The sequence below is a fragment of the Mesoplodon mirus genome (genome assembly GCF_964341445.2).
Source record: "Mesoplodon mirus genome assembly, chromosome: 2".
NCBI classification, from domain to species: domain Eukaryota; kingdom Metazoa; phylum Chordata; class Mammalia; order Artiodactyla; family Ziphiidae; genus Mesoplodon; species Mesoplodon mirus.
Window position 1 is genome coordinate 183918734 of NC_138977.1, and position 12193 is coordinate 183930926.

At 37.4% G+C, this 12193-nt stretch overlaps 1 protein-coding gene across 4 annotated transcripts in view; it reads right to left on the reverse strand.

The window, feature by feature from the left end:
- The window catches only part of PARG (poly(ADP-ribose) glycohydrolase), a 116305-nt gene that overhangs the window by 103189 nt on the left and 923 nt on the right, over nt 1-12193 (reverse strand). For all 4 annotated transcript variants that reach the window (XM_082609959.1, XM_082609960.1, XM_082609958.1 and 1 more), the window contains exons 2-4: nt 6604-6670; nt 5017-5997; nt 3933-4120 (exon numbers count right to left, since the gene is read on the reverse strand). In XM_082609959.1, the coding sequence (XP_082466085.1) occupies nt 3933-4120; nt 5017-5997; nt 6604-6641 (1207 nt within the window). In that variant the 5' untranslated portion in view covers nt 6642-6670. The remainder of the gene's footprint in view (nt 1-3932; nt 4121-5016; nt 5998-6603; nt 6671-12193) is intronic.

The window sequence follows — 12193 nt, forward strand, 5'->3', positions numbered from 1 at the left end:
AAAATTTCAACTGTAAGATGGTATAAATGAGAGGTTCATAGTGTCATAAGAACCTTTCTAGATAATTTTAACTTATCTGGTAAGCTTAGGGACGGCTTCGAGGAAGTAGCAATTGAGCTCAACTCCAAAGGATAAAAAGAAGTAGGAAAAGGCGGAAGAAACAAGAAAAGGGAACAGACTTGAAAAGGGAAAGCTGCTGTCAAATAGGCAGCTTCATTAAAAGTCTGAAACCCAAGATAAATAAATTTATAGGCCATTTATATAGATAACCATTAAAACCATGAGTGTGTATAAGACTACCCCGAGAGAGAAGGAGAAGACGACCTATGAAAAAGCTTTGGGGAACTCCAACGACGTTTAAGGGCCACATATAGAAAAAAAGCTAAAAGGAACATAAGAAGTGGCTTAAGGAGGTAGGAAGAAAATCACGATTATACGGTGTCAAGGAATCCAAAGGATGAGAATATTCCAAGGAGGAAAGAATAAAGAATGGTCAAAAGTGGCTGAGTCATCAATCATGCCAAAAGTATTTTCACCTCCATATGAGGATCCCAAAAGTGATTCTGTAAAGATGTTCCATGTAATCTGAGGTGACAAAAACAGGTACCAGTAGAGGTTCACACATAGGGGAACATATATATAAGGATATGCTTTGGATGTCTGTCTGTCTAAATGTGTGTGTGCGTGTGTGTAGTGCATGCACCTACATGTGTTTGCCTTATGTGTGTACATGTTGGTGTGTGAATGTGTGTGTGCATGCGTGCGTTTACAGATAATCAAGCACTGACTATTATGTCCATGCAATTTCAGATTGCCTTACATTTCTAACGCTAAATATCAGCTTTACTTTATTACTTCAAATTCTGTAACTATTAATATCTGGCATCTTAGAAATGTAACTAAGGACTGTCTATTTAATAACTAACTATTAATTATACATATATCACATTACCATATTCAGAAAAAAGAATCTAGAAGAAAATACACCAAATTGTTAAACTCTGGGAATAGGACTGAGAGACACTTGGGTTTTCTGAGGTATACACTTTCACATAACAGTTGCTTTTTTTTTTTCCCCATTGAGCCTATATTACTTTTGTAATAAAATAAAACTTTTATAAATTCATTGGATATCTAACAATAAATAAACAGTAGTTACAGAGATTAGGTAATGATGGTATAAGATGCTTCAGGTTTCCTTTGTGGGTAGTGGGAGAGAGGAAGCAGAAAAGTCAAAATATCACTTACTTCCCCCGATCAACCTTTTCTCCAAATCTTCACCATTAACATCTTGTCAGTCATCCAAGTCTTTTCTTAATTTTACACACATTATCAATGGCTCCTTTCCCCTTATCACCCATACTTAAGAATTCACCATGTCCTATCAATATTACCTCAAAACAATGCAACCGTTTATTCTTTTTTATTCCCACGGTTATTACCCCATCTCAGTTATTTCCAAACTTTTAAAAATAGCAAAACTCTTTTTTTCCCTAAGAAATCTGATACAAAATCATTATATTTAAACATAAGCTATTTAAATAAATATAAATTTTACAGTAACTTTACATATTCTAACATCAATAGCAATGAGGTTACTTTAAGGACTATAAAATCTGAAATCAGGAGTTAGGAGATGACAGCTAAAGCTTACATCAACCTACTATTTATATCTCTTATCCAGTATTAAGAAAATCCTATTCACACACCAAAATAGTTGCAAATGGTAACCTTTTTTAACTGATATTTTGATGCTTAAGGAAATTCTTCAAACAGCAGTGGCAAGAGAACCTTGATTCTATGATCTGCATAAAAATGAGTTCTCTTGGTAAAATCTGCTGGTTAAAATATGGTATTAAGCATTTTAAAATTTGAGTGCAGTTGTTAGTTCTTTTACTACAGGTTTTTCATAGCTAAAAATATAATTTAGAAAAGAAATGAGAGTCAATTTCAAAAGAACCCCTGAACCACTTCCATGCAGCACAATTTGATTAATTATTGTTTCTTTACTTTTCATCTCTTATCTGAGCTCTTATATTACCTTCCCCTGTTTCCAATGTATCTTCACTTCAGTTTTCCTTACCTATACCTGTCTGATCAACCTTGCTATACATACAGTACAACTATTGTCTACACAGGCATTTTAATGAGTTCCAATTCCTATAGACTCAAGTCCAGTTCCTGGCACCTGAAGCCCTCTACAATATGGACCCAATCCACTCTTCAAGTCTTCTCTTCCACCATTTCCCATCCAAATTCTCAGTTCTAGCAAATCAATTGTTTTTCATTTCTAAAACAAATAGTTTTTAACTACACAGCCTTTGCCTATACAGATTATGTATCTGTCTGGAATTCCCTTGCCTTACTAAATGAACTCCACCTCAGAAATTTCTGCTCATCTTTTAGGAGCTCAGTCAAGCCCCACCACCCTGCTCAATGTTGCTGCTACCTATGTTAATAAATTCTATACTTCAGAATATTTAATCACATGTAGACTAAGTTGTACAAGAAAAGGGATTTTTTTTAAGTAGCCCCTGTGAAATCTAATACAGCATCTGACTAATAAATGGGATGAATATTTAATCCTCTATGGGGTATTTTTGTTTTTTGTTTTGGCCACGCCACACACCTTGTAGGATCTTAGTTCCCTGACCAGGGATCAAACCCAGGCCCACAGCGGTGAAAGCGCTGAGTCCTAACCATCCTAACCACTGGACCACCAGAGAATTCCCAAGAGATGAATATTTAAAACTATTCTATGAGTGGTAGAAATCTTCTAAAATTGGATTATGGTGATGGTTGCCTAAGTCAGTAAATTAACTAAATATGGGCTTCCCTGGTGGCACAGTGGTTAAGAATCCGCCTGCCAATGCAGAAGGGACAGGGGTTCGAGCCCTGGTCTGGGAAGATCCCACATGCCACGGAGCAACTAAACCCATGCACCAAAACTACTGAGCCTGAGCTCTAGAGCCCACGAGCCACAACTACTGAGCTCCTGTGCCACAACTACTAGAGCCTGCGCACCTAGAGCCCGTGCTCCGCAAGAAGAGAAGCCACCACAATGACAAGCCTGAGCACCACAACAAAGAGTAGTTCCCGCTCACTGCAACTAGAGAAAGCCCATGCGAAGCAACAAAGACCCAACGCAACCAAAAATAAGTAAATAAATAAAATTTTAAAATTAACTAAATATCACTGAATTGAGTACTTAAAATGGGTTAATTTTATATACCTCAATAAAGTTGTTGTTGTTGTTGTTTAAAAAAAAAAAAGAACCCATAGACAGTGTGAAAGAGGTTACCAGGGGTTAGTTAGGTATGGGAAGTTATTGTTTAGTAGGCAGAGTTTCTGTGTGGGAAGATGAAAAATTTCTGGAAATGAATAGCGGTAATGGTTGCACAACATTGTGAATGGACTGAATGCCAATGAAATGTACACTTAAAAATGGTTAAGATGGTATATGTATGACCACAATTTTTTAAAATAAGGTTTGTTTTAAAAATGTTGAGTTTGAGACACCTGTGGGACAGTGATGGAGATGTCTAGAAGAATCTAAAGCTCAGAAAAGAGGGTAAAACTGAAGGATGATTTGAGGATATTGAACCACATACAACTTTGAATTTTAGTACCTAACATGTAGCGGGTACTCAATAAATATTGTCAACTGAATTTTTTTTTTAAATCTAATAAATTTTCTTAAAAATACAGAAAAATTCAATTTTCGCACCAGCTAACAATGATTCATCTTATGGATTTGTTAAGTACCATGTTAAGTAAGCTATCGTTATATTTCTCCATCCTGTAGATTTCTCAGTACTTTATATATGCAGAAAAGAGAAGCACTTTCTATGCTTTCGTCTGTTTTTCACATGTATAAGTATCAGAATAAATTAAGACTTAGCATCTTCTCTCTTTTAGGTAAGAGGTAACACCTACCCGAATAGTCACTGTGTGATTGGCAGATGGTCTCAACGGAGGCAGCCGAATCCCACACCTTGGCATTCTTCTCATCTCCTCAATAGGAGTTCCAAGCCATTTCTTATCTGGAGAAAGGTGAGGTGGAATGTATTTAGGGATCTTCCTTTCTGTTCTTTGATGTTTGATTTCACATTGTTCTTTTCTAAGATCAAAACAAATGTATTCAGTCACAAACTACTTACTGTTTAAATTTACTTAGATACACAAGTGAAAAAACTTACCCAGAATGTTATTGTTTAAAATGTGCCAAACTTGCTCTTTCTCCTTGGTATTTAGAAAAAAAACAAAACAAAACAACAAAAAAACCTTATAAGGTTTACAGTAAAACCCAAGAGCTTATTTTTAATAGTCTGTGGAAGGAATTTCCAAACACAGGTAAACCACCTTCTGAAAAAAGGGACCATGTAAAACTATGTACACTGCCAAATGAGTCATGATTCACAGTATCAGCTACTTCTCAGGACTCTAGACAGTAATTTTCAATGAAGTGAACTTACTATGGCACGCTTGCCATAAAGATCGCAAAAATTACGGAGTAGGCTTTAAGATATCATATGAGATGATTGCATAAATAAAATTTTTACATTTACATTTTTTTTGTAATCAGACCGGGATTTAAATCCCAGCTTTACTACCCACAAGTTACATAATTTCAGTGAATTCTCTAACCCAAATCTCAATTTTCTCATTTGTGAAGTGAGTACAATAACACCTGCCTGCCTGTTACAGCATTAGAGAAGGTGCATGTACAATGGCCCAAGAAAACAGCAGTTACTATCATATTTATGTTCTAGTAATTCCCATAAATCTCAGAAGGAAGTTCATGAAACTAAAGTCTGATTATTTACTTCTTGTTTTCTGTTTCTGGGATATTTAGAATTTAACATTTTGAACCTAGGTTTAAATTTAGCATAAACAGTTAACAAGAAAGACAACTATTTCTTTGCTTCAGTGTAAACCATAACTTTGTTAAACCCCCCCTTACAAAATTATAAAACATGTTACACTATTGAAGATACTCTTGATGGCAAAAATTACCTTTTGTCCTCTGCTTTCGGCATTCTCATGAAATGATCTGTGATTTTAGAATCCTTTTTCCCATGTTGCTTAGAATTTCTGCACTCTACATTCAGGCTAGAAGTACTTCCAGGTAGTTTGACATTTAAATCATTCATTCCAGCGCGACTCTCTCCTTCAAATTGGAAATGTAATCGAATCTCACCTCCCTTAGCAGAGGACCGTTTCCTCAATTCAGTGTCAGCTTCTCTTACTTGGAACCTTGAAGGTTTATTTGCTGTTTGGGCAGAACTATCTTCCTGTTCATCAAAACCTGGACTTGTCTCTTCATCTGCTTCTGAGTCCTGACAACTATTTTTGGAATTATCTACATCCATTGGTGACTCGGGTTCACTTTCTTTCTCAAATGCAGGAGAATTTCCTAGGCTACTTTCTTGTCTACTCAATTTGTTGGCATTTTTCAGTCCAGTACCAACATCCTCAGAGCCGATATCTGACAAGGGGCTCTCTGGCACCACGTCTGTCTCTTCCTGCTGACACCCTGCACAGTCTTCGGTGGGATGGCAAGCCTTGCTGCACTTCTGGTGGCTTCTGGCTTCTACACCCTGTTCATCTTCTGTTGTCTGTTTTGCATTCGCAAGCTTTATAGTTGTCAAAAATTGTTGATTATCTCTACTGTCCTCACTATTTGTGTTGCTGTGATCATCATTTTGGGGTGACTGATCAATGTTAGCATTACTGAACTGCTCTGGTACCAGAGTTACTATTGCAGGTTCACTTTCCAAAAGCCGCTCTGAATGTTTCCCTTCCTTTTGCCACTTACAGATAGCTGCAGTCTGATGCTGGTTCAAATATTGTGTACTTTTTTCAACTGGTGATTTATCAAAACCTAGCTGAGAAACATTTTCTAATTTTTCCATGTTATGTTGATAAAAGTTATCTTTCTGTACAGAACTCATCATGGATTCTTCTCTTGTATTGTTGTTTTCTTTACTATGCAAACTACAAAAGAAGAGAAAGAATGATACAACAGAACTTATGATACAACAGAAAGAATTTATGATGCAAAAAAATCACTTACCTGAACACATTCCTACAATGTCACAGCATTAATTAAACTACTTGTGATTACCTGAGCATACAGCATGCTCTTTCATGGGTCCATGTCTTCGCACATATGCTTATAATGCCCTTTCCCCAGTTGTGTGCCTGGCAAACACCTGCCACAGTGCAGTGTTAAACTTCACTCACCTCCTGTGCAGTCTTTTCTGTAAAGGTAAAGCTGACTGTTTTATATGCTAACCACCACTGTACCTTGTTTAAACCTTTACTGTTGTATTGATCACACCATATAATCATCATGTGTTTTGGTGTCTGTCAGCATCACTACACTATACGTATCTCAAAGACAGAGACTATTCCTCTTTCATCTCTGTATCTCAAGTATATTGGACCAGCCCTGGCACATAAGAGACTCTAAAAAATTATTATTTATTAAATGAAATGTAGATAAAGAAAAATGGGAAAGCAAAAAGAAAACAGCATGAAGCACAATAAAACATCCATATATCATGTTATTCATTTCTCTATATAGGCATGGTTCTTTACCTTTCGGATTCAGCTGTCTTGAGCCCTTTCGTGTCCATCCAACCGGTAATAGTCTTCTGTTTGAAAACTGTAAAAAAAAAAAAAATTAATGTATGTGCATGCATACCTTCAAAGAGAAAATACCTATAGCAGCATATATGCACGTAAGGCATTATGACAGGTTCTGTGGTTTAAACAACGATTAATCACTCCTTCCCCACTCAAGCAATGGGAGATAATACATTTGGCATAGAAGAGAAAGTGACCAGACCCTAAAAGAATTGGTGTGGCCTAATGGATGAGAGTATATGCTCTGAAATCAGATTACCTAGATCCAAATCCTGGCTCTCCTACTGGATTCCTGTATGATTTTGTGAAGAGCCATTTCTCTGTGTCTCTGATTCCTTATTAGTAAACATGCAAATTAACAGTATCTCTCCTGGGGTTATTATGAGGTTTAAATTAAATAATAACCATTGCAAAGTGTTTAGGGCACTATCTGATACATATTCAGTAAATATTAGTTCTTAATTATCATTAGTATCAAAAAAGATGCTGAGAGAGTTCCCTGGTGGTCTAGTGATTAGGATTTGGTGTTTTCACTGCCATGGCCCAGGTTTAATCCCTGGTCGGGGAACTGAGACCCTGCAATCTGTGCGGCACGGCCAAAATAATAATGATAATAAATTTAAAAAATAAAATAAATTTAAAAGATCCTGATAAGAAATTAAGATATTTCTGAGGAAAAGACTACTTTAGGGAACTGAAGTAAATGGGATCATCTGATAAGTAGTGCTTGAACTGTGTCTTGAAGAATAAACATGTCATCACATAAAGGGAAAATCAGAAGCAACGGAACCAATGGCAGAAAAATATAAAGAAAGCAACAGAAAATATGGCTGAAAAGTCAGCTAGGACCATATCATAGAGATCCCTGAATAACCCACAAAGAGAGGTACAAAAAAGTGTCAAAAGTCACACTCAGAGTTATAATGCCAGAGTTCAAATCTAGGAGGCTCCAAGTCAGGCAGGATACATAGCCTGGAGGGCAGATGTGAAGGGGCAAGAAAGGAACAGCCTGTCAGTAGAAGCCAGTGAGGAAGGTATTGGTCTAGGTCAGTGGTTCCCAAACCATCTGAATCATCAGGAGGCTGACAACAAATGGATCCAAGGGCCACACCTAGACTTTCTGAATCAAAATCTATATGTGATGATGGAGGTATGAGGGAAGCTGGAATCTGTATTTTTTTTTCAAAAAATGATTTTGATGATCAGCAAGGTTGAAGAACTATTGGTCAAGATCTAAAAATAGCCCTTGTAAGGACAGAGAATAAAAAGTTGAGAAGTGAGAGTCATTACAGACTTCACAATGATAGGAGAAGTTAAAGGTGACACTAAGCTTTAATGCTTGAGACTTGAAAGATGATGACAACATTAAATAGAAATGTAGAATATAAAAGAACTGGATTTAGGGGAAAAATATGATTGGGTCAATACTGAACACACTAAATCTGAAATGCCAAAAAGATAACTAGACAGAAATGAACAGCAGACAGTAGCAAAAGTAGAATTGATGGTTCAGTAAGGGACATGTAACATAAATAAATTCAAGCCACAATTTATATAAACATTAGAAATTTAAGCATGCTTTCAAAATTTAATGTACTGCATATGGATTACATGTATATAACATTAGTATAAGAAAATATTGAACATTCTCAACTACTGTCTAAACTGCAATGTAAGAATCTAGGTACCTTAGGTCATAAACTCCTCTTATTTACCTATGTCCCCTCAAACACCATAACATGAGATGCCATCCCAAATATAAGAAAATCAACAATTTATTTACCACTGCATTTGAGTGCCATATAATTTATACTTTCCACAATATCTTTTATTAGCATTTTTAAAATCATTTCTTTCACAAAAAATTATATATACATTTGATATTTCTTGTTAAACACCACTACTTTCATGACTTTATTAAGTTACTACTTCTAGAGCAAATCAGGCTTCAGAGGAAAAATTAGATTCAGTCACAAGGGAGTAAGAGGATGATCCACTTGGTTCTGAGACTTTTTCTACAGTTCCATCTTCTCTATTTCATTTCCTTATATCAAACACAGCAAGTATAGAAAATCCTCAAAGTACAAATCAGCAATGAGCCAAAAAATTCATTTTGGGGGTCAGTGTAGAATTTAAAATACCTTTTTCCATAAATGTAAAGATTCAATGGTATGCAATGGCTAGGTTCCTATAACACACATGAAGCATGGCACTATGATGACAAGTCTACAGAACCTAAAGAGTGCATGCATCATTTCCTCAAAAACTAGGAAGAGTTGTTCCAGTGCAGTTGAAGGAGAGGTCTCCCTCCTGCAGCTCTGACGTGAGAATGTGTTCTCTCTCTAGCTTCAGGCTTCCTATCATAATTCCTGAAGCCTGAGGACAGGGTGAAGGAGGAGAAGCAAGAGGTGAGGAACTGACATTTCCTGCTAATAAAATGGTCTTCAGTCCTTCTGATGGCCCCAGAGAAAGGACAGCCTACTTCTCTTTCCAATACCACCACTTCTGTCTTCAAAAGGTTTCCTTCACAACACATCACAGGACTGTATCAGTTGTACCCCTCTTAGTCCTGAAGTAAGCATAAAATGATGTGTCCTGGGTTCTGGGGAATTTCTTTTAACTGGAAGTAATCACAGCAAACAAAAAGGGAGGCAATAGAAGGTGATGAAATATCAATAGATACAAGATCTGGAGTCAAACAAAATCCTGGGCTGAGCTCTTTGCTCAGTCACTTACTAGCATGTACTTCCATTTCTTTAAGCCTTTATTTCTTCACCTGCAAAATGGGGTTAACAATACCTATTTCCAAGGCTTATGTGGATCAATGAGAGAAAATATTGTGCCAGTCTCACAAAGCAGAAACTCAACAAAGGTATTCTCTACCAACACTTCCACCCAATCTCATTTTTCACTGAGATCAGTAGTTCTCCAACTTTACTGTAACTGCACACCATTTACATAATTTCATAAGTAACCTCACTCAGTAACCAGCAAATTTCAATGAGCAAATCATTCAATTAGGTGCTAGAGATACTGGCAAAAGGCACAAAATGCAGTAAAATTCACCTGCATTTAAAGGAACACCCAGACCTTCACAAAAAGCCTCTTTCCTCCAGCAGCAGCAAGATAAGGCATGGGAAGGAAGGGTGTGGTGAGACCTAAGAGCAATGGACAGTGGGAGAGTTTTGAGGTGAGGAAAGAGGTTCGAAGGTGCTTTTGACAGCACTGAGGCTGAAAGAATGATAAGGGGGATGGGGGACAAGGCAGCTCCAGTCTCCCACCCACCCACCACTGACCTACACTCGGATCATCCCTGGAGCGAGGAGAGAAACTCTAGGTAGTTATAACAGGCAGAAAAGGGGAGCTCCTACAGCAACACAAGTGGATAAACCATTCACCATCAGAGTGTGAATAGCATGCTGAGTTCTACCTATATGCAGATTTGCACATTTCAATCAGTATAAGAAATGTGCCCAGGAAGATAAATAACACAAAATTTAAAGATACTGAATATCCATTTCCCTATCTCACTTCTCCTACGATAACTATATATATACATTTTAAATACCAAGTTCCTAAAAGAATTCCAAAATCTCAAACAATAGATTTTGACACAAGTTTAGATTTTGAACATTTTGTTAATTGGTGTCCTGTGCCAGGTATACAGAAAACATTTACACACATGCACAAGTACAGCCCAAGTATTAATTCACTCCCTCTTCTGCAGAAAATTAGGAGATCCAATTAGTGAGGACTGACAGCACCCCCAACTCACTCCTTCTCCTTTACATGCAGATAAAGTTAATAGGACCACAAATTAGGCTGTCACAGAAGTCAGATACAGTACTTGGAGGTCACCCTTAGTTCCTTTCCCCTCCACTCTCCTTCAACAAGTTCTCTGAAATCTACATCCTAAATCTTAAACCCATCCCTTCCTCCCCATTTCAAAATAGCACCAATATTAAAAGAACAGTTACATCACTCACTGGGCAACTGCACTTGTTTCCTGCAACTGGTCTCCTTGTCTACAGTCTTGACTTTCTCTAACTCAGCATTTCACAAACTACAAATGACCAACATTTTTTAATGAAATAATACAGACAACATGATAATGCAGCATACATTGTAAAGTATTATTTCATGAAACATTTGTTATAAATATGACCTATTTACCAGGAGAGAGAGAGAGAGATTGCTTACTTTGTGTACCAGATGAAATTTATACTGTGGGTTGCAGTCAGAAAGGTCCAAAGATCACTGCCTAAGCCATCTTTTCTAAAATATTAACCAAATGATATCGCTTTTCTTACAAGCTATTTAGTGGCTCCCCGTTAACCACAGATCAAGTCCAAACTCCTTGAAATGGCACTTGAGTTTGTCCATAAATAAGCTCTTGCTCCCCTTCCCAGCCTCAGCTGAGTCGTCATTCTGGCCTCCTGTCAAGCCACCTTTTGTACATGCTGCTCCCTCTGCCTATATAATTTTTTCTTTCCTTGGTTTATACAGCAAATCCTGCTCATCCTTCAATACTAAGTGCAGGTCTGCCCCTCATTGCCTCTAAGTCCTGAGAGAACTAAGTGTACACCATTCATCAGAGGACTTCCTAACCTGTGCCCATTCTCTTATACTGCTGACCAACACATCCTTTTTGAAATGCTCCCGTCCTTGCATGACACAACAAAAGCAGGCTTTCCTCCTACTTCTCTGCCTGCTTCTCTTCAGTCTACTCTTACATGGTGGTGTCTGTCCTAGGTCGCCTTTATTTTCACTACATGCTTTATACTAATCTACTACCATCGTTATCAATTATGGTGTATGTGACAATAACTCCCAAACCTGTATTTCCAGCACAGATATATTTCTTATGCGGTACAAACCCACATAACCCATTCCCTCCTAAATCCATCCACTTTTCCCCTTTCCTACCTACTGCCTGCAACCAACTATTAACCATCATTATCTCCCATCTAGACTAACTCCTTAACTATCTTGGGCCTGCACTTCTGCTCCCTTTCAATCTATTCTTCATTTTCCACACACCAGCCACAAGGACCTTTAAAGTATATATTTTAAAATAAATATACATATATTTTAAAATATATATCCAATCAAGTCACTCCCCTACTGAAACCCTTTAATAGTTTCACATTGCCCTTAGAAATAAAGTTCAAAACCCTTAGCATTGCCCAGTATGATCTGATCTTTGCCTACCTCTCTGCAACCTCATCTCTCACTACGCTCCCCTGCTGACAATATGAATCAGCTGCACTGTGGAATCACTTCATTAACTTCTCTTCATCTAGCTAACTCATCACTCTTCAGTCCTCGGAATAAGGTTCTTATCTTCTGGCTGGGAGATTATCTTTGAGCCCACAAACTGGATTAGGTACAGCTGACTTCTACCATAACGCTCTGTTCCTTCATGAATTGGAACACCCATTACCCTTTATTATGTTAACTTCCCTAACTGTCTATCTATCCTGATAGATTTTAGGGTCTGAAGACAGAGACCAAGTTACTTTTGTTCAACACTGTACACCAG